Raw genomic sequence first — 23,514 nt, 5'->3', positions numbered from 1 at the left:
TGGCAAAATCTCCAATACCTCAAATATAGCTAATTGCAAAATAGTGAAGGAAGGTTGGTTTATAAATTTTTTAGAAGATCATTAAATAGTAACAGAGAAAGTAATTTCATATCCTCTGTGTCTCTATGAGAGAATAGAATTACTTTATCTGTTTACCAGTTGGGTTGAAAACAAAGAACATACAAAGATTAGAAGACAAGCCAGGAAAATATCTGTCCATTAAAATATATCCCACATATAAAGTTTTCTTTTCATTCTTCCTAATGGCCCACTGAATTATATAATCAAAAAAAGTACATTTCTAGTAAGTATAAAGACAGCACTACTATCTTTGACTAAAATGTTTACATTTTTGTCAATAGATTTGAACATTACAGCTTTAAATCTTCATCTTCTGAACAATCTCACATCATTTCAATTTTTTTATATTTTATTATTTTTTACTTTTCTCCTGCAACTTGATTTTTTTCTTCCTTCTTTTTGGTTTCTTGTGTTTACAGTGTATCAATGAAAGCAAAAGAAGATTAAAATCTTGATGCTACATTAAAAAAAATTAATAACCAGTTCTGTCCAAATCTTACTTCCCTTCAAAGGCTTATATACTAATTAAGAATAAATGATGGGATTCAGGACTTAAGATCAAAGCAAGAGTGCCCCTGCGCCTTCTCCACTGTGCTGTCTCCTGTGGCTATCGACTGGCTCACTGTAGCCCCTAGTTCCACCTTCTATGTGTTTTAATTGGGCATAGATCCTTTTATTACCAATCCAAGCCGCCATAAACAATTTTCATCTATCCAGTCTACCACATATATCTAGTTATTCTAGTTTACTTTGTCAAAGGGAAAGCGCAAAACTATCTTGCATTAAATTTAAATTCTGATCAGTAACTTGGTTTTAAAAGTGATTATTCTATATATTATAATAAATTTAATCCTCAAAATAATGCTGTGAAATGGGTATTATTACAGAAGGGGAAAGTGATGCTCAGTGACCTGCTTCAGTCATATGATGGCAAAGCTGAGACGCGAAATCCTGTCTTTGTCTCCACATCCAGTGTTCCTTGCACCACTCCACACGCATTACCGCAAACGATTCTTCAGGAAGAACATTGTTAATAATTATATTTACCTAGCAAAACTGAAAAATTCAATACTAAAACTGCATTCCTTTACAACTTATGTGCAACAGCCTAATTTTTATATTAAAGTAGTGAAATGTTTTTCTTCATAGTAACAAGTATAAACAAGGAAATTTCTTTGTTTACCTATGTATTTTTTACTTATATAATTTACTTATACAATTTATAAGTAAATAAACTTACTTATAAATTATATAAGTAAATAAAAATATTTACTTATATTTCTTTGTTATAAATAAATAAGCATATAACAAGTTAAAGAAATACAGAACTAGAGAAATTAATATAATGAACCTGATACATCTACCTTTCTACATCAACAATTACCAATATGTGATACATCATCAGTATATATTTCATCTTTGCTTCTACCCTCCCTCTACAACTTTTGAAGTAGATTCTAGAAAACATATAATTTCATTTGTAAATATTTTGGTATGTACCTCTAAAAGATATGGAGTCATTTTCAAAAAGTACAATCACAGTACTATTAGCAATCCTAAAAAATTTAATGACAGTTATTTAAAATCAGTTGCACACTTTTATTTAAAAGTTTAGAAACAAATCCCATTTTACTGTCAGTCTCCATTTCTCTCTACCTTCATAAATAAGTTGCAAAATATTTCATAAAGCATTCCGATATCTCTTAGGAGGTTTCTTAGTATCTGAAGAATTATTCCACATCAAAATTTACAAACACATTGTGCCACCGAAACTCCTCCAGGGATAGATGAGGACCTCGATGAAAGAACCAGATGGATAAAACATTACATGCTAAGTGTTTACCAGAATAGAAAAATAACCTATACAAGGACATGATGCCTAAAAAAAAAGGTACAAACTATTACCTGCAGTTATATACTAATCCAGTCAGTATACAGAATGCTAATTTTACAGAACTGACAAAACCAGAGATTTGTTTGGTGTAGTCTTACTAAACATAGTGAAAAGTTTTACATTTCTTTTACAGGTGAAGTCCTGTGTATCAATATATAACCGTGTTTGACCTACGCTATATCATGAAAAACGATAAATCTAAGATCTTCCTATAGGCACAGGTACAATCCACTCCTCATCAATTGTTGTTGCTGCTGCTGCTGCGTCACTTCAGTCGTGTCCGACTCTGTGTGACCCCATAGACAGAAGCCCACCAGGGTCCCCCGTCCCCGGGATTCTCCAGGCAAGAACACTGGAGTGGGTTGCCATTTCCTTCTCCAATGTGTGAAAGTGAAAAGAGAAAGTGAAGTTGCTCAGTCGTGTCCGACCCCTAGCGACCCCACGGACTGCAGCCAACGAGGCTCCTCCATCCATGGGATTTTCTAGGCAAGAGTACTGGAGTGGCTCGCCATTGCCTTCTCCAGTATTAAAAACCCGGAAATATATACACTGCCATGTGTACAACAGATAGCCAATGGGGATTTGCTGAATGACTTAGGGAACTTAAACCAGAGCTCTGTAACAACTTAGAGAGGTGGGATGTGGTAGGAGGTGGGAGGGAAGTTCAAGAGGAAGGGGACACAGGTGTACCTGTGGCTGACTCATGCTGATGTATGGCAGAAACCACCACAATATTGTAAAGCAATTATCCTTCAATTAGAAATAAATTTTTTTAAAAAGAAGTAAGCCACTCTTGAAAATATTTAGCAAGACAGATAACCATCTTACTACCTGTCTTATTAAACATTTTCAAGAGTGAACCATCAAGTTCATTTGATGGTTATATCCAATGAAATTCAAAGGACATTCCATCAAATGTGGAGCCAGACAACAAGCTAGGCATCATGGCTGCCCAAGAGAGCCAACAGTCAAAGTAGGGAGTGGCAAAGGAGGAGGAGGAGACACACACACCCAGACAGGTACACTGAATTTTAATACAGTTAGTGCTAAGAGAGAGAGATGCACAGGATATGTGAGCACAGAGAGGGCACTTAAAACATGGAGTTCAGAAACAGTTTTCAGAAGAATATTTTTGAGCTGAATTCCTAGATATTGAGTAGAATTAGCTAAACCAAGAAAGTAGGAAGGATTCAAGTCATAGGGTGTAGCACGAGCAAGGGCACTGAGTCATGTGCAGGGAGCCAGAGCTCAAAGGGCAAGGTGAGGGACGGCAGGAAGTAGGGATGAAGGGGCACGCAGAGGCCGGGGAAGCCAAGCTCCTGTGTACTGCAGTAAGCATGGCTCTGCCCTGCAGGTGACTAGAAGCCACCAAAGAGATTATGCAGAGGTTGCATGGTTAACTCTGTATATGCAGACTGAGCCCTCTAGAGGCAAATTTAAAAGAGATTCCAAGAGAATAGAATGGAGAATGGAGGGAGTCTGGAAGGAGGATGACGGGGGCCTGAACGTTCGCAGTGGTGGAGAGAATCCAGATGGTTAGATGAATCTGAGCAGCATTTAGGAAGTAAAACCGGCAAGACTTCACCCTGGACACAGAGGCTTCTGGAACTATGCCCCAGTAGAGCGAAAGCATTTCCATTAAAAATTCATTTAAATTATATCGAATGTCTTCCATTTTCTTTCATTTGAAACTTTTAAATTTGCAACAGAAATGCCCTCAGCTTACCTATGTAAACTTTCTTGACATCGTGCCCTAACATGAACCGTCTGCTCCAAAGCAAATGACAGTAAATCTCACTATTTCCTATGCAAGTGCTAAGATACCTAAGGTTTGGTATCAAACATGTTCACTCATTAGGGATAAGAACGCTGTTCAAAGCTAGAAGTTATGATGTTTCTTTAATATTAACTCATAACAGTTTTGATAAGGAATCTATTAATATCTAATCACCTGATAATTAAGTCTTCCATTCTAATATTTGTGTTTATTTTACAGTTAAGAACAATGAGCATAACTTCCAAAATAAATGTTAAATGATGATGTACATATTCTTGTTTTGTTCCTAAATGTCTCAGAAATGTCATTAATATTTTACCACTAAATATTAAACTGATTATTAGTTTATCATGTTTAGAAAGTACCCACCCATTCCAACATTAACACCCCTTTTCTTAACAGCTCATTTATAAAAGATCACTACTCAAAAATTGTAACACAAAAATTAGGTTGTTCAGCCAACCACATTACAAAATCTATCTTCTACCCTCGAAGATTTAGAAATATATTTCACTTTTATATTTGCATTATAAAAAGAGTGACAGTTTAAAATAACTAATCATAAACTCTTCCACAGAACATTAATGAACAAACTATAGAATATAATTGTTCTCTGCTACCATTTTCCTATAGAAAGGATATAAAAACTTACTACAACCACAACAAAAAGAAAACACTGTTTAAAGGAGATACTAACTATGGCTAGTATATTTTTAATATTTTCATATTTAAATTTCAAATGATCAGAGTTAAACACATGTTTAAATAAGTATTAAAATCACCCACTAAGAAAGCAGCAGTCTTACCTGTAACGAACATGAAAAGAATGGTCTTCTCTCATGCTTATCAAATTTTCCTCCATCGAGTCATATTATAAGTTGGGTATACTAAGAAATTATTTTATTTTGTGCCAATCCAGCTCTACAATGTAGAATTGTTGCAGAACATTGTCCGGTTAGTGTATTAATGAGTTGGTGTTAATACATCCTAAGCTCCTGCTTCTTCTTTATTAATAATGAAAGGAGGTCAATGTCAGACAGCTTAAAGGTTCAAAATGTGTCCCAAATCCTTGCATCTCTGGCCCTTTCAGCAGCACTTCAGCAACATTTCTGCAAAAGGAATACAAGATGTTTTGCTTGAAGTCCTATTTTCAAAGAATAACCTAAAGTAATTCCAAGCTGTACATAATCACACAGCTAATTTCACAGACTGCTGTCATGTCAACTATGGCAGAAAAACAGCAAAGGGCTTAATCATCAGAGAGCTTCTAAATAAGGATGTGAACATATGATATTTATTTGAGACTTGTACCTTTTAATTTTTTAAATTGGTTTGAAATACAATAATTTTATGTACTATTTTCCATTACAAATATAGAAGAATAGATATAATACTAGTATCTTAAAATTGTGATACATTAAGATTTAAAAAACTACCATTAACAAGTAAAATGAAAATTCAACAACTCATTTGAACAAGTCAGTCCTAAACTCTATAAATTTATTTCTTCAAAGAAGATATTTGTGCTGATTTTAAAATTTTCTCTGAAAGTGATTATACCCACAATGAACAGCAAAAGGATGAATATGAAGATGTAAAAGAGGACATCAAAATCATAAAATGTGGCGGAGGAGAGTAATAAAATGTAGATATTTTTCCCCCTGGAATGTATCTGAGCCTATATGACTAGCAGTCTAAGGCAAGCAGATATACGAAAGGGTTAACATACTTGAAAAACAGGGTAATCACAAATCAAAAACATACAATAGATTCACAGAAACCAAAAGAAAGAGAACATAAGCATTGTACAAGAAAAAATCATGAAACCACAAAACGAAAAACAAAAAGGGACAAAGAAGAAATATAAAATCAATGGGAAAACAATGTTTAAAATGGCATAAATACATATCTATCAATAACTACATTAATAATATCAATGAACTAAATGCTCCAATCAAAAGATGGAATGGCAGTCTGGATTAAAACAACAGATTACAATATGCTGCCTACAAGAGACCCACTTTAAGGCAGAGTAGACATATAGATTGAAAGTAAAGGGATGGAAAAGGATATCTCATGGAAACAAAAATGAAGAAAGCAAGAGTTGCTATACTTAGACAAAATAGACTTTAAACCAAAAGCCATAAAGATAAAGAAGGATGCTATATGGTGATAAAAAGGATCAATACAAGAAGAGGAGTTTACACTCGTCAACATATATACATCCAGCAAAAGCAGTTATAAGAGGAAGTTTATAATAATACAATCTTACCTCAAGAAACAAGAAAAACATCAAATAAACAAGCTAAACTTGCATCTAAAGCAACTAGAGAAAGAAGAACAAACAAAACATCAAGTTAGTAGAAGGAAGGAAATCATAAAGATTAGAGCTGAAATAAATTGAGACAAAGAAAACAATCGCAAAGATCAATGAAACTAAAAGCTGGTTCTTTGAAAAGATAAAATTGATAAACCTTTAGCCTGACTTATCAAGGAAAAAAAGGAGAAGACTCAAATCAGTAGAATTAGAAATGAAAAAGGAGAAGTTACAACTCACCCCATAGAAATTCCAAGAGTCATAAGAGACTACTATGAACAATTGTATGCCAATAAAACGGACAACCTGGAAGAAATGGACAAATTATTATAAAGGTACAGTCTCCGTAGACTGTGAACCAGGAAAAAATAGAAAATATGAACAGACCAATCACAAACACTAAAACTGAAACTATTATTAAAAACTCCCAACAAACAAAAGTCCAGGACCTGACAGCTTCCCAGGCCAACTTTATCAAACATTTGATTCTTTGCGACCCTATAGACTATACAGTCCATGAAATTCTCCAGGCCAGAATACTAGAATGGTCACCATGCCCTCCTCCAGGTGATCTTCCCAACTCAGGGATCAAACCCAGGTCTCCACATTGCAGGGGGATTCATTACCAGCTGAGCCACCAGGAAAGTCCATTGAACATTTAGAGAACAGTTAACAACCATCCTTCTGAAACTTTTCCAAAAAATCAGAGAAAGGAAAACTTCCCAACTCATTTTATGAGGCTACCATCACCCTGATACCAAAACCAGATAAAGATACCACAAAAAAAGAAAATTACTTTTTGTGATAAAAAAAAAAAGCTCTCCAGAAAGTGGGCATGCCGCCAAGTCGCTTCAGTTGTGTCCGACCCTGTGCGACCCCATAGACGGCAGCCCTCCAGGCTCCCCCATCTCTGGGATTCTCCAGGCAAGAACACTGGAGTGGGTTGCCATTTCCTTCTCCAATGCATGAAAGTGAAAAGGGAAAATGAAATCACTCAGTCGTGTCTGATTCCTAGCGACCCCACGGACAGCAGCCCACCAGGCTCCTCTGTCCATGGGATTTTCCAGGCAAGAGTACTGGAGTGGGCTGTCATTGCCTTCTCCGAAAGTGGGCATAGAGGGTACGTAACTCAACATAATAAAGGCCATATATCATAAACCTGTATCCATTGTTTTCCCATCTAATTGCCATGAAGTGATGGGACTGGACACTGGAAGCAGTGGCAGACTTTATTTTCTTGGGCTCCAAAACCACTGCAGAATGTAATTGCAGCCATTAAATTAAAAGATGCTTGCTCCTTGGAAGAAAAGCTATGACCAACCTAGACAGTGTATTAAAAAGAGAGACGTTACTTTGCCAACAAAGGTCTGTCTAGTCAAGGCTATGGTTTTTCCAGTAGTCATGTATGGATGTGAGAGTTTTCCATAAAAAAGCAACGAAGAATCGATGCTTTTGAACTGTGGTGTTGAAGAAGACTCCTGAGAGTCCCTTGAACTGCAAGGAGATCAAACCAGTCAATCATAAAGGACAGTCCTGAATATTCACTGGAAGGACTGATGCTGAAGCTGAAGCTCCCAAACTTTGGCTATCTGATGCGAAGAACTGACTCACTGGAAAAGAATCTGATGCTGGGAAAGATTGAAGGCAGGAGGAGAAAGGGATGACAGAGGATGAGATGATATGATGGCATCACTGACTCGATGGACATATGAGTTTGAGCAAGCTCTGGGAGTTGGTGACAGACAGGGAAGCCTGGCGTGCTGCAGTCCATGGAGTCGCACACAACTGAGTGACTGAACTGAACTGAAGGAGACAAAAGACCTGTACTCTGAAAACTGTAAGATGCTGATGAAAGAAACTGAAGATGACATAAACAGATGGAAAGATATACCATGTTCGTGGATTGGAAGAATCAATGTTGTCAAAATGATTACATTACCCAAGGCAATCTACGGACTCAATGTAATCCCTATCAAATTACCAATGGCATTTTTTCATAGAACTAACACAAAAAACTCTCAAAATCTGTATGGAGACACAGAAGACCCCAAATAGCCAAGGCAATCTTTAAAAGAAAAATGGAGCTGGAAGAATCAGACTCCATGACCTCCGACTATACTACAAAGCTACAGTCATCAAAACAGTATGTTACCAGTACAAAAATAGAAATATAAACAACAGAACAGGATAGAAAACCCAGAAGTAAGCCCATGCACCTGTGGTCAATTAATTTATGACAAAGGAGTAAAGACTAAATTAATCTGACAAAGGATTCAAAACTACACAGTGTTGGAAAAAGTCTCTTTAACAAATGGTGTTGGGAAAACTGACAGGCACATGTAAAAATAAAATGAAATTAGATCATTTCTTAAGTCCATACACACAAAAAAGCTCAAAATGGATTAAAGACCTAAATGTGAGACTGGACACTATAAAACTCCTAGGGGAAAACATAGGCAGAACACTCTGACATAAATCACAGCAACATCTTTTTAATCCATGTCCCAGAATAATGAAAATAAATGCAAGAATAAACAAATAAGTTACTTAAACTCAAAAGCTTTTGCACAATAAAGGAAATGATAGACAAAATGAAAAGAGAGCCCACAGATTGGGAGAAAACATTTGCAAATGATGCAACCAATAAGGAATTAGTCTCCAAAATTTACAAACAGCTTATTAGGCTTAATACAAACAACCCACTCAAAAAATGGGCAGACCTGAATAGACATTTCTGCAAAGAGGACATACAGATAGCCAATAGGCACATGAAAAGATGTTCAACATCATTAGTTATCAAAGAAATGCAAATCAAAACTACCATTAGATATCACCTCACACCAGTCAGAATGGCTAACATCAAAAAATCCACAAACAACAAATGCTGGAGAAGGTGTGGAGAGAAAGAAACCCTCCTGCACTATTGGCAGGAATGTAAATTGGTACAGCCACTATGGAGAACAGTATGGATTTTCCTTTAAAAACTAAAAAATAGAGCTACCATATGACTCTGCAATCCCACTTCTGGGCATATATCCAGAGAAAATCATGGCCCAGAAAGATATATGCACCCCAATGTTCATTGCAGCTCTGTTTACAATATCCAAGAGATGGAATCAACCTAAATGTTTGTTAACACAGAATGGATAAAGAAGATATGGTATACATATACAGTAGACTATTACTCAGCCATTAAAAAGAATGAAATAAGGTCATTTGAAGCAACATGGATGGATCTAGAGAATGCCATACTGAGTGAAGTCAGTCAGAGAAGGAGACATATCATATGACATCCCTTATGTAAGGAATCTAAGAAATCATGCAAATACACTTATTTACAAAACAGAAAGAGACTATAGACTTAGGAAATGAACTTATGGTTGCCAGGGGGAAGGGACACTTGGGGACTTTGGGAAAGTCACGTACACACTGCTGTATTTAAAATGGATAACCAACAAAGACCTATTGTATAGCACATGGAACTCTGTTCAAGGTTATGTGCCAGCTTGGATGAGTCGGGGGTTTGAGGGGGAATAGATACATGTATATGTATGACTGAGTCTCTTTGCTGTTCACCTGAAACTACCACAACATTGTTAATCAGCTACACCCCAATACAAAATGTTTTTGGTGTTAAAAAAAATTAAACATATATGCATCTAATAAGGGAGCACCCAATACGTAAAACAAATACTAATAGATATAAAGGGGGAAATGAATAGGAATGCAATAATAGTAGGAGACTTTTCAACACTCTACTCCCTTCAGTGGACAGATCTTTCATTCAGAGAATCAATATGGCAACAGAGATACTCAATAATAGAACAGTTAGACTTAATTGATATTTTCAGGACAGTACATCCAAAAAACCAGAATATAGATTCTTTTCAAGTGCATATGGAACATTTTCCAGGACTGATCACATACCAGGGCATAAAAGAAGTCTCAACAAATTTAAGAGTACAGAAATTAACTCAAGCATCCTTTCTGACCATAACAGCATGAAATCAGAAATTAACCACAGAAGAAATGAGGAAAACATAATTACATGGAGATTAAACAACATGCTACTAAAAAACCCCAATGGATCAACAATGGAATCAAAGAGGAAATTAAACTACAACCTTTAAGGTAAGAGTTAAGAGAAATAAGGTGAAAATAAGATATATGTGCTTACATAAATAAAATTATACATATGTATGTCTGTGTGAGTGTGTATGTATTCCTGGAATCCTATGTTATAAACAACCCCATAGGTCAGTTAGTCCAACATATTACTACAATATTCCCAGAAAGGTTACAAGGCAGCTAATCCTAATTTTGAATAGTCCTTTTAGCTATTCCATATTTTGAGCAATCTTTCCATTTCTACCCATTTTTCCCTTCTACTGCCATCCAGCAAAGCCTAACTCCTCTTCTACATAACATCCCTTTAATTATTTCAGCTATAACATAAACTAGACTCTAAATAATACACACTCACTGCTTTGTTAATTAACTACACTTAGGATAGTAGGGAACAGAGCAGGAGAAGAAAGGTAGAAAGGATTAGTCTAGAGGGACTTCCTAGAGCAAATGAGATTTTCATATTAATAACCAATGTGGCATATAAGAAACACAAAATATTATTCCTCTTATCCTCTCTCTTGGCCAACAAATGAAGCAGTATCTTAAGAAAGGAGGAAAAGATGGGTAACGGTTATTAAATCAACAAATCTCTTTTTCCTTTTGTTTAGAATTCCATTGTACTTGTTTTCTTTAATAAAAAACATTAAGGGAACTGGGCTTCCCAGGTGGTTCCTGTGGTATAGAACCCACCTGCCACTGCAGGAGACATAAGAAACACAGGTTCAATCCCTAGGTCAGGAAGATTCCCTGGAGGAGGGGATGGCAACCCACTCCAGTATTCTTGCCTACAGAATCCCATGGACAGAAGAGCCTGGCAGGCTATGGTCCACAGGGTTGCAAAGAGTGAGACATGGCTGAAGCGACTTGGCATGCAGGCACATTAAGGGAATTAGTATAGATATTCAGAGCAACAGCTCCAAAGTGCATTTAAATTACACAACAGCTAAACTGTCAATTAAACTGTTTTCCACTACCACTTTGAGGTTTAGGTTATTTATAATATGGGGCAGAAGGTGAGGTATTAGAATTAAGTTAAATTATAATTTAATTTAAATATTTTTCCAGCTGTGATATCATAATGAAATCCCCAAGCTCACCAAGTATTAACAAAAAAAGTTAACTTCATATTTATTAAAATGTAAGTATTTAAATTAACAAATGGTAAAGCGTCTGCCTCCAATGAGGGAGACCTGGGTTCGATCCCTGGGTTGGGAAGATCTCCTGGAGAAGGAAACGGCAACCCACTCCAGTACTCTTGTCTGGAGAATCCCATGGACGGAGGAGCCTGGTAGGCTACAGTCCGTGGGGTCGCAAAGAGTCGGACACGACTGAGCGACTTCACTACTACTATATACATGGAGCTGCAAAATACCTTACTTGATTAGGACTGCATACAGAACTGTAAAAGAATGTAATTCACCATTTTACCAAGACAATTTATAAATGGTTTTACTATTTTCAATGGGAGAGTATCCCCCCAAAGTTACTCTTAAATTCAATCTCTATAACAATTAAGTAGTATTTATCTTACATTTAGTCACTGAACAAACAAGTAATTCTTTTTTTGCCACTGTATTTTTTTAATTGAAGGAAATTTGCTTTACAGAATTTTGTGGTTTTCTGTCACACATCAACCAAAATCAGCCATAGGTACACCTCCCTCCTTCCATCTCCCTCCCCACCCCACCCTTCTAGATTGTCACAGAGCCCCTGCTTGAGTCCCCTGAGTCATACAGCAAATTCCCACTGGCTATCTATTTTACATATGGTATTGTAAATTTCCATGTTACTCTCCTCATACATCTCACCCTCTCCCTCCTCCCTCTACCCTCCGCCCCGTGTCCTTAGGTCTGTTTTCTATGTCTGTTTCTCTGCTGCTGCTGCTGCTAAGTCGCTTCAGTCGTGTCCGACTCTGTGAGACCCCATAGACAGCGGCCCACCGGGCTCCCCCATCCCTGGGATTCTCCAGGCGAGAACACTGGAGTGGGTTGCCATTTCCTGCTCCAATGCATGAAAGTGAAAAGTGAAAGTGAAGTCGCTCAGTCGTGTCCGACCCTTAGCGACCCCACGGACTGCAGCCTACCAGGCTCCTCCATTCATGGGGTTTTCCAGGCAAGAGTACTGGAGTGGGGTGGCATTGCCTTCTCCACTGCGGCCCTGAAAATAAATTCATCTGTACCATCTTTCTAGATTCCATATATATATGTGTCAGTATACGATATTTATACTTCTCTTTCTGAGTTCACTCTGTATAATAGGCTCTAGGTTTGCCCACCTCATTAGATATAACTCAAATGTGTTCCTTTTTATGGCTGAGTAGTATTCCATTGTATATATGTACCACAGCTTCTTTATCCATTCATCTGTCAATGGACATCTAGGTTGCTTCCATGTTCTAGCTATTGTAAATAGTGCTGCAATGGACATTGGGATACAGGTGTCTCAGTTTGGGTTTCCTCAGGGTATACGCCTAGAAATAAGATTGCTGGGTCGTATGGTGGTTTTATTCCTAGTTTTGTAAGGACTCTCCATACTATCTTCCATAGTGTCTGCATCAATTTATATTCCTACCAGCAATGCAAGGGGGTTCCCTTTTCTCCACTCTCTCCAGCATTTACTGTTTGTAGATTTTTTGATGATGGCTATTCTGACTGGCGTGAGATGGTATCTCATTGCAGTTTTGATTTGCATTTCTCTAATAATGAGCCATGTTGAGCATCTTTTCACTTGTTTTTTAGACATCTGTATTTCTTCTTTGGAAAAATGTCTGTTTAGGTCTTTTCCCCAATTTTTGATTGGGTTGTTTGTTTTTCTGATATTGAATTGTATGAGCTGCTTGTGTATTTTGGAAATTAATTCTTTGTCAGTTGTTTCCTTTGCTATTTTCTCCCATTCTGAGGGTTGTTTTCTCACCATGTTTGTAGTTTCCTTTACTGTGCAAATGCTTTTTTAAGTTTAATCAGGTACCACTTGTTTATTTTTATTACCTTTACTCTAGGAGGTAGGTCATAGAAGGTCTTGCTTTGATTTATGTCATCGAGTGTTCTGCTTATGTTTTCCTCTAAGAGTTTTATAGTTTCTGGTCTTACATTTAGGTCTTTAATCAATTTTGAGTTTATTTTTGTGTATGGTGTTAGGAAGTGTTGTAATTTCATTCTTTTTCATGTAGCTGTCCAGTTTTCCTTGCACCACTTATTGAAGAGGCTATCTTTGCCCTACTGTACATTCTTGAACAAACAAGTAATTCTTTATTCAATGATTCATGTTGCAAAAATCTCTAACCAATTTATTAACAATATGTTCATTCATGCTCCACATGGAGTTAACAAACTCACTGCATATTTTTATATATTACTAGTACAACACTAATAAAATTTACAATAATACTAAATTATAAATTATTCATTAAGATAAGAAAATTTAATGACAGGACCAGGAAATGGAATGGAAATTACAAGTTTGAAAGAATATTAAGAAGTCATCAAGTTTACTTTCCAACCTCCATTAAGACTTACAACTAATAATTTACAAAGAACACATATGCCCTTAAAAGCACCTCCCAGGTTTAACAAGCAATGCTCCAAAAACTAATAAAATTGTTAACTTACAGCATTTTTTGGTCTGAAAGAGAAAGCAATAAGTATTTTCCATATCCTAGAAACTGACAGAAGCATGTAGATTGCCTCATGTCTAATTACCTGATTAGGAAGTCAAAACAGGCAGACTGCCCAGTTACATACCCAGTCAGACTTCTAGACACTGTCCAAGGTATGCAATCAGAGTAAACAATAAATCCCAGACTTGCAATACTCCACTGGCAACAAAGTATCTTCAAACTAGGTGACTAGGAAAAACAGGGGATAGACAGTTATTACAGCTGATCTTTGAATGGGTCTGAACTCCACAGGTCCACTTATAGGAGAACTTTTTTCAATAAATAGATGCTATAGGGTGTTCATTGGAAGGACTGATGCTAAAGCTGAAACTCCAATACTTTGGCCATCTCATATGACGAGTTGACTCACTGGAAAAGAGTCTGATGCTAGGAGGGATTGGGGGTGGGAGGAGACGGGGACGACAGAATGAGACGGCTGGATGGCATCACCGACTCAATGGACATGAGTTTGAGTGAATGGGAGTTGGTGATGGACAGGGAGGCCTGGCCTGCTGTGATTCATGGGGTCGCAAAGAGTCGGACATGACTGAGTGACTGAACTGAACTGATAGTACTACACAATCCACACTGTTGGAGAAGAGATAAAATACCCACTCCAGTATTCTTGGGCTTCCCTTGTGGCTCAGCTGGTAAAGAATCCGCCTGCAATGTGGGAGACCTGGGTTCGATCCCTGTCTTGGGAAGATCCCCTGGAGAAGGGAAAGGCTACCCACTCCAGTATTCTGGCCTGGAGAATCCCATGGACTGTATAATCTGTGAGGTCACAAAGAATTAGAAACAACTGAGCAACTTCACTTCACTTCACAGATGTGGAACCATGGATACAGAGGGACCAAATGTAAAATTATTAGTGGATTTTCCACTGCACAAGGGGTCAGCACCCCACACCTCCACAGTTTTCAAGAGTTAACTGTGTATTTTTTGTCCTTATTTCAATTTACTGGAGAAGGCAATGGCAACCCATTCCAGTATCCTTACCTGGAGAATCCCATCGCCAGAAAAGACTGGTGGGCTACAGTCCATGGGGTCTCAAAGAGTCAGACATGACTGAGAGACTGACACATACACTTTTCGATTTATCTAAACTACCTACTCCTGACTGTAACCTAAATGCCAATAACTTTTGGTCTGATTCTTTCATTCATGTATCTCTAGTAAAACCCATTTGATGATAAATATAACTTAACTTTTCTTGCCTCCAGGTTTAATAATTTAAATTCTTTAAACTTCTCTTATCTTAATAATTCCCTCTAATGTACAATACTCAAATTCCCCAAATCCCTTTCAGTTCTAATGTTTCAAATCAGACATAGTAGCTGTTTATAAATTGGAACTGGAATAAATATTGGGGAAGAATGAAGGACACGTTTAAATAAAGTTCTTCCACTTCAGAATTCAGGATACAGGTTAGAGCAACAATACACATCACAGTGCTAATGGGGTAGCAAAGTAGGATGCCGAAACATCCACTGATAAGATAAACTTAAGTAACTACCTTAGATAAACTATTTCTGTCAAATTAGGTAAGTATACACTAATTTATTTGTAGATGGTCTAAATATGGCTTGTCATCTGATCCAACCATCTATTTCTAGTTACATTTTATCTGAACGACATAGAGGCAACACGATGGCAAGTATAAGGAACAATGCATGTAAAATTCAGAGTAGGAAGGTAAAGGCAGGAAGTTTACTCAGAGTACGCAGAGTGTAAGCAAAAGCAAAAGCTATAGTAAGCAAAGTCCAACAAGAATTCAGAGCTTGATTTCAATGTGGCAGGCGTTGACGAGTGAATCAAAGAAAAATTATTCTGCCATCAGAACATAAGATTTATGTGAGAAATTAGTGCCTAAAGTAAGTGAAGTCAGGATCAAGAATGACTAGGTACTTGAGTAAGTAACCTAGCTAAGAGTACCTACAGAAAAATGAAAACAACGCCCTATGACTTGAAGAAGGGCAAAGGTCAAACAGTGACAGACGCTTACAAGACTTCCAATTATGAGGACAGGTGGAACAGTAGCAATATGCAGAGTAACTGATGAGCTGGACTGTAAGAGTCATACTTCAGAGATGAAATAAATGGAATATTTATATTAAACTTGTGCTTGGTAAGTGCTATGTTCACAAGAAACAAAAAGATATCAAACTTAAGATAATTTGAAATCAGATAGAACTTGATAAATGGGGAAGGATGGGGGTGGGGGAAATAGAATGAGAGATTAATATTTGTTAGATTAAAATTTATAAAGTACCAATGAGATTCAAATGTTAAAAACTGTGATGATTCAGTGGCAAAATTAAGGAGAAATTACAAAGGGATAAAAAAATAAGGCAATGCAAAAAAGGTCTGATTCTTTATTCAACATATTTTCTACCAATAATATAATAAAACTGCTGCATAATACTGTGAATTAAACATAATTTAAGATTATATGCATCGGTGTACCTATATCGATCTATACTGTTACATACAGTTTTAGTGTTAACTGATAACTGTCAATATATAATTGATAATATATCAAATGTAAATTACATAGTTCCAAATTAATAAAAAAAATAGTGCATAGTAAAGCAGATCATTTCTTTCTCTATCATTCTGGAGAAAGAATTTGCCACAGAGTATGCTGGAGAAGGCAATGGCAACCCACTCCAGTACTCTTGCCTGGAAAATTCCATGGACGGAGCAGCCTCGTAGGCTGCAGTCCATGGGGTCTCTAAGAGTCAGACACGACTGAGCAACTTCACTTTCACTTTTCACTTTCATGCACTGGAGAAGGAAATGGCAACCCACTCCAGTGTTCTTGCCTGGAGAATCCCAGGGATGGGGGAGCCTGGTGGGCTGCCGTCTATGGGGTCGCACAGAGTCGGACACGACTGAAGCGACATAGCAGCAGCAGCAGCATGCTGTAAAAACTGTATCAATAAAGTTTTCTTTTAGCAAATATATAATCCTAAAGTACATACATCAACCAAGGTTACATCTTAACTTACTGCTAACCTTTAAGTTTGCAACAATCAATGTAAGTCTATAAGATGTTAGGCCAATTTAGGTTAAAAAACAATAACAGTGTAACTGCTTACTAAATATATATTTTATTATAAAGACTTTCTAATAAGCTGCTTGGGACCACTGCTCAGCAAAATAAAAAGAATAAATTCAAAGAATAGATTAGAATAATAGTTCTAGACTCCAAGTAAATCTATATCTTAAAGGCACACCACCAGTCAGAAGAGTTCTCATTTATTTTGAAATTAATCCTCATGGATCACTTTGAAAAACAGCAAATACATGCAAAGTCAAAGCACTATTGATTTTTAAACTCTCGTATTTATTCTTGGCAGATCAGAACAAAAGAAATTTAGGTTCAGAGCTGTGGACATTAAAAGGCAAAACAATGAATGCAACTATTTCAAAGCAGTATAATCCAAAAACAATTTTAGTAATATAAGAATTCCCCATCATGTTTTACACCTAAAAGTTCACCATTCTAAACAACTAAACGATACATAACCTTCCATTTTGGTGAGGCATATTTATATTTCTATCCATCACATAAAGCTAAAAGGACTTCAAAGAATATGCTCCCTGGATAATAAAAATACTAAAAAAGTCATACATGAAATTTCAAATTGGATACATACTAAAACAAAATGGAATCTAGAAGAAAGATCTGACTAATTGAAGCCTTCATCTCAGCACTGCTGTTAAACAATGAGAAAGGACCAAGTGTATGAGGCTACTTACAAGAGACATGCTGAACATTTGTAGTTCAACAGTAGTTTTCAACAGTCTCTACATGAAACACTTCAGAAATAATCATTACTGCACAGGCAGCCTCTTAAGTGTCTTAGAGTTTGGCAGCCCATGATAAAACAGAAAGAAGTTGAATATTGAATATTTTCCTGAGGGGAAGGTGATAGACTAAAAAGGGGCTCTATTTATATATGGAGCCAGTATGAATTATACCAGTGACCACGCTAATCATTGAAACTGCTGAATGGGATGTGATGAGGTAGTTGCCTAAAAATTTCAAGAACCAAAGTAAGTTTATTTCATGCTACAGCTCTAACCTTGGTTACCTTTTCCCCCGGCAAAGCAGTTAATGAATCAAAAATCCTATTTCAACGAGACTACTTATTTATATTTAAAAATATAAATATGTCCAACTAAAGGAGAAAAGTCTAATCTGTGTTCACTAGAATAAAATTAGTAGTTTTCTCCCTATTACTTGGTCTTATTTCTCCTCGAAGTCCAGAGTTTACAAATAATGTTAATTTTCCCTCCTATAAAGAATTTTGAATATACTGTACTTTTAATCATTAGTAAAAGCAATAACCTTTTGGAGGAGTTTCAATTAAACATATAAGTGACTTTTAATTACTGTAAACATGTAAAATTGGATACAAAGCAGTATTTTAATATCAAGGTTATAGAAGACACAATAATAATTTTTTAAAATTTCTAAATTCAATCAACCCCAATTATATTTTCAGTACATTACAAATGACTACTCAGGTTATAAGGCCAGGTAATCACAAGAAAAATGTCTGCAATCCAAAAACCCTATGATTTACACTAAGCCAAATTTCCTTAATAGGAGCTCAAAGAATACAAAATAAACATCATCTTATGAACACATTACTATGACAGAAAAAAAAGAAATGCTTATTTGTAAACAATGGGGAGAACATAACTTGGAGAAAAACTGGTCACCAAATCACCGGAAAATATGACTCACAGCCCTTTACTACTACCAATGTTGGTCAGCCATCAGCTTAAACCAATTAATATATGTATGAAGAACTAAATAATGAAAGAAAAGAAGTGGTTCCTTCTACTGAGCCTTATTCTTGAGTTAGTAAATGACAATGAATCAGTTCTCTTAACAGAAAAACTTTGAAATGACAAAACTGGTTTCAAATACATTTTTAAGGAGAAATAAATCCCAAATGCAAAATGATTATATATGCCTTAAAAGAATCCCTAGAGAGTTTGAATTCAGAATTCTTCACAGGAAAATATAACTACTTTCTCCTTCCAAAAGTTATCACCATTCTGTGTGAAAATGTTTCTATTCAATTCAGTAATGTTTTGAGATGATATAAGAAGAATAATTCTAAGTAAAAAGGACTAAGAAAAGTTTTTTTGAAGCAAGGAAATCTGTTCTGCAACTTGAAAGATGGGTAAACCTTACTACCAGGCAAATTGAGAAAAGGCATTTCAGTCACAGGGAAATGCTCATACAAAAGGGGGGTGGGACTTTAGAGAAAGTGTGCCACTTTCTGGGGTTCAGTTCAGTTCAGTCGCTCAGTTGTGTCCGACTCTTTGCGACCCCATGAACCACAGCACGCCAGGCCTCCCTGTCCATCACCAACTCCCCGAGTTCACTCAAACTCATGTCCATCGAGTCGGTGATGCCATCCAGCCATCTCATCCTCTGTCGTCCCCTTCTCCTCCTGCCCTCAATCCCTCCTAGGAGTCAGAAAACAGACGTCTAAGAAGGTACTAAATTGTAAGGGACTCTGAATATACATGTGGCTGAAGGAGTATTTGGCCTTGTATTTGTACGATGAGAAATCTTGTGATTTTTTTCAACAAAGGACTTGAAGTTGGATCTGTGTTAGGAAGATAAACTGACAGAAGAAAGTTACTTCAAAAACTCCAGAAACCATTATTGAAAATAAAGCCTTCTCGCCTCATCTCACAACACCAAGCAAATTGCTTTGCACAGAATCAATGCCAACAAACTTTTTTGATCTCTTGCCTGAAGAAGGTAAGAACTGTAAAGAGGCAAAGAATCCTATAGTAGTGAGAAAACCAGTCTTGAGTACATTTCTGCTCCACAATAAAAAGGATATTTATATTTATGTAAATTACTCAGGAAGAATCTTACTCTTATATTTTTACCGTTTTTATAAGGACAATTAGAAGGATATTGAAAGTGTTATGTGATTTATAAAGTATTGAAAGGAGAATAGCTGTCCAGAAAGAAGGGCTGAAATATTTCTGCATAGTTCACAGCAAGACACAGCACATACAGGCATCTTAAAAGTGGGATTATGTCTCTACAAATGGAATCCAGAGACCTGGAGATTTAAAGAAACACCCAGAAGCAACTGGGACTTGGCCATGGTTTGAATCTCTGCACAGTGACTAGTTACTACTTAAATGATCAGTTAAACTCTCAGGGTTGGTTTGGCATAATGAAACTTATCCAACACGTGTCTTGGTGATTAGAGATATAATTTATAAAAAGCACCTCAATGCCTGGCTCTGGTACTTAACAAAAGTACTCAATATAGTAGAAATAATCATAATTGCCATTGTTATTTTAAAAATTACATGTCTATTAGATTTAGAATGCTAGTCTAAATCTATGTCACATTTTCAATTTTAAAATTTCAGAGATCTAATTATAAAGTTTTTATCTTTTAGGTAAATTAGAAACATTTTATGCTTAAGAACAAGGCCATTTTAAAAACGACTATATCCTATCTTTGTTTTAATTAGCCTAGTACCAAGTCTAAGATTTATATTAAAACATTGTAACACTGCATGTCTGATTTAATAACAGAAGTTAATACAACTAAACAGTTTATGCAGCCAAAGAGGATTTGGAGGGAATGCCTTCTAAAACAGTAACACATAACTTTTTACTCTGTATCAGCTTCAAGGTAAGCTGTCCCTCCTCTCCTGAGCCTCCACACTACACACACACATACCAACCAAAAACGATCTTCCCCCTTTAAACGATAATTACTGACTTCCAAACGGTCAACCAAAGCTGCTTCTTGAATAATGACAAGTCAAGCAAAAGTGGTATTTATCAGGTAATCGCACAGGTGATTATCAAGCCGGAAATCTTCCGTGCACCCTTCTAAAATAGCAGCTTCAAAATTCAGCTTCCCACACAGGCCACCAGAGACTCCAATACAAGCCGACTGAAAGGAAAGCCAAGAATCTACTTCTTTTAATTCCACGGGAGGGTTATATTATACATTAAAGCAAATAAAATTTCCACCCTTAGTCGTTTTCTTTAAGAGTTCAAATGATACCAGTTTAAAAATGAGCTAACTGGTTACCATTAAACAAGGAAACTATAGGTTTCTTATTATTCGAAGATACTCTGTAGATTTTCAGGAAAGGTCTTTCTTGACATTCAATGCTAACTAAAACTTTTTGCAACAACTATCAATTTCTATGGCAAAGCGACAGGTTGATTTCCCCAGAGTCCATTAACTTCAACATGGTCAACGCAGGTGTCTGACAAAGGCTGCCTGCTCTAGACAGCAAACTCCCCACTACAAGAAACGCGATCCCTCTCGGATTTAATTCCACCGGGTTTCGCGTTTTTGTTTGTAACACACTCAGAATACGTAAGTTGTTCTTGTATCCCACTGTACTTTTTATTAAACGAACAAACTAGGGAAGAAAGCCCTTAGGATGTACTCTAATTTTTAAATGTCCAACCTGAAAGAAACAGAGTGATCGACCCGGACCGGGCTACTCCTCACCCCGAATTTCTAATTTCTCGACTTGCGTCCCCGCGACCACTCCGGCCCCCTCCTGACGCGAACAAAGGAGATCGCCCCCAGACCTTGGGCTCAGAGCCCGCCCCAGACTCACTCACACGCCCCCCGCTCTGTCACCTCCCTCCGTCTGGCGTCCACAAACGCCCCTCCGAACTCACCTCCCGGGGGCCGGCGAGAGTAGGGAGCGCGGCGGAGACGGCGAAGCTGCAGCAGCAGCAGCAGCCACCTGCGCAACAGGCGGGCGACGGCGCTCCCGTCGCAGGTCCCTGAGCTGAGGCTCCGCGGGAGGCCGGCGCGCCCCCCGCCCCCAGGTCACATGGGCCAGAAGTCCCGCTCGCTCCTCGCCGCCCCCGGCGTCGGCCGCCACGCACGGGTCCCGCAGCGCCGCCCGCCCGCTACCGCGCCCCCGTCTGCGCCTGCGCCCAGCTCCGGGCGCTCCCATTCAAACCGACAACGCCCCGCGTCTTTCGGACCCGCCAATGGCCGGCGGGAGGCGGGGCGATCGGCGCGCTGCCTCCGCCCCCCGGGCCGGGCCGGGCACTGCGTGTCAGGTTGAGGGCGGGCCTGTGGGCTCAGTCACTCCGCTGCTCGAGGGTCTGTCCTCAACCACCAAACCGAAGTTATTAATACTTTCCTGCCCTCCCGTTTCTTCCTCAGGCACTGGCGAGTGGGCGAAAAGTAATCGTCCACAAAGCGTCCTTCAGATGGGTCTGCCCGAGACCAGACAGACCACTGAAAGACGGGAATCCCAAACAAGTGCCTCCTGCCCTGAAGGCTTGGTGCCGGCCCAGAGACTGAGCCTCCCAGGGGCATTTGTGGGATGTTGGAGAAAAAGAGGGCTCTGTGAAAGGAACAGAGGGCCCCGTGTGAAAGTTTGAACAAGGCAGCCTCAGTTCTTGAGGCTGTGTGACAATTCCTGGTGTTCCCAGCTGTTTAAAAAAGCAAATTTGTGTTGACTGCAGAATCGCTGGTTCCCAGGAAAATTGGAAGGCAGCTTTGCTGCGTTTTAAGTAGCTCCATTCCAAATACACTAGGAAGAATACGCTTTATTTCCGCTCATTTCCTCTTCATATCAAGTTAACTGAAAAATGGGTCTGTTTGTTCTTTACAAAAATAGTAAGATTATAGTCTCTCTTGGTTTAATTATCTGATGAATTTAATCACATTATTTCTCAAATAGATATATCTCCACTGAAATGAAGTTTAAATGTTTTTACAGGCTTAAGAATGTGTTAAGAAAACTCCAGTTTCAGTATCTCTCTGAATGATGGCTGTAACCAGTGATCCAAGCAACATTCCTCTTATTAGGAACGCGTTATGGAAAAGTGGCTAAAATAACAGCTTTGGCATCAAACTAGACCTAGATTTGAGTTTTGTCTCTGCCACTTACTGGTTAATTGGCCTTGAACAGGTCAGTGGTTTAGTCACTAAGTTGTGTCCGACTCTTGCGATCCCATGCCAGGCTCCTCTGTCCATGGGATTCTCCAGGCAAAAATACTGGAGTGGATTGCCATTTCCTTCTTCTTGAATGGGTTAGCTTTATCCTTTTTAACCTTAGTTTCCTCAAGTGTAAAACACAGATAGTAAATCCTCTTTGAATAAGGGTGGTTGAGATGCTTAAGTGAGGTAAGTTTTAAGTGGTTAACCTGACTGCTAATAAATGGTCCCTATTATCATTACTGTCAACCGCTACCCCAAATATCAGGAGCTTATAAACACCTGCATTAACTGGCTGTACTATTTCAGGTATTATAATCCCTTCTTACTCATCTTTTTGGGATATTGATTCAAAAGCCACAAAGGAAATACAGCGAATTCAACATGTCCAAAATGAATCATCATTTCCTCATTTTCCCCTTTCAAGTCTTCTCTTACACATATGACTTTCTGTCACTCATATTAGTTACCTCCATCTTACTCAAGTTGAATATCTTTTAAAAGGTGTACATCAGATTACATCACTCCTCTCCCTGAAAACCTTTAGTGACTTCTCATTTAATTTAAAATAAAATCCAAATTTCTTACCATGACCCACAAAACCCTATTCCATCTTCCCCTGCCCACCTCTTCACTCTCCTGCATTTCTCCTTCCAGAGGGTTCACTTCCCT

General features: G+C 37.8%; 1 protein-coding gene across 1 annotated transcript in view; it reads right to left on the bottom strand.

The window, feature by feature from the left end:
- Window positions 1–21,810, bottom strand: part of GPSM2 (G protein signaling modulator 2) — a 54,856-nt gene extending 33,046 nt beyond the window's left edge. Inside the window, exons 1-2 of the mRNA XM_055403691.2 lie at window positions 21,564–21,810; window positions 4,559–4,861 (exon numbers count right to left, since the gene is read on the bottom strand). Coding sequence (XP_055259666.1) covers window positions 4,559–4,614 — 56 coding nt within the window. The 5' untranslated portion in view covers window positions 4,615–4,861; window positions 21,564–21,810. The remainder of the gene's footprint in view (window positions 1–4,558; window positions 4,862–21,563) is intronic.
- Window positions 21,811–23,514: the final 1,704 nt, after the last annotated feature.

The sequence above is a fragment of the Moschus berezovskii genome, chromosome 4 (assembly GCF_049115385.1).
Source record: "Moschus berezovskii isolate FMDL1 chromosome 4, NW_MosBer_1.0, whole genome shotgun sequence".
Taxonomy (NCBI): Eukaryota; Metazoa; Chordata; class Mammalia; order Artiodactyla; family Moschidae; genus Moschus; species Moschus berezovskii.
This window is presented reverse-complemented; position numbering and strand designations above follow the sequence as displayed.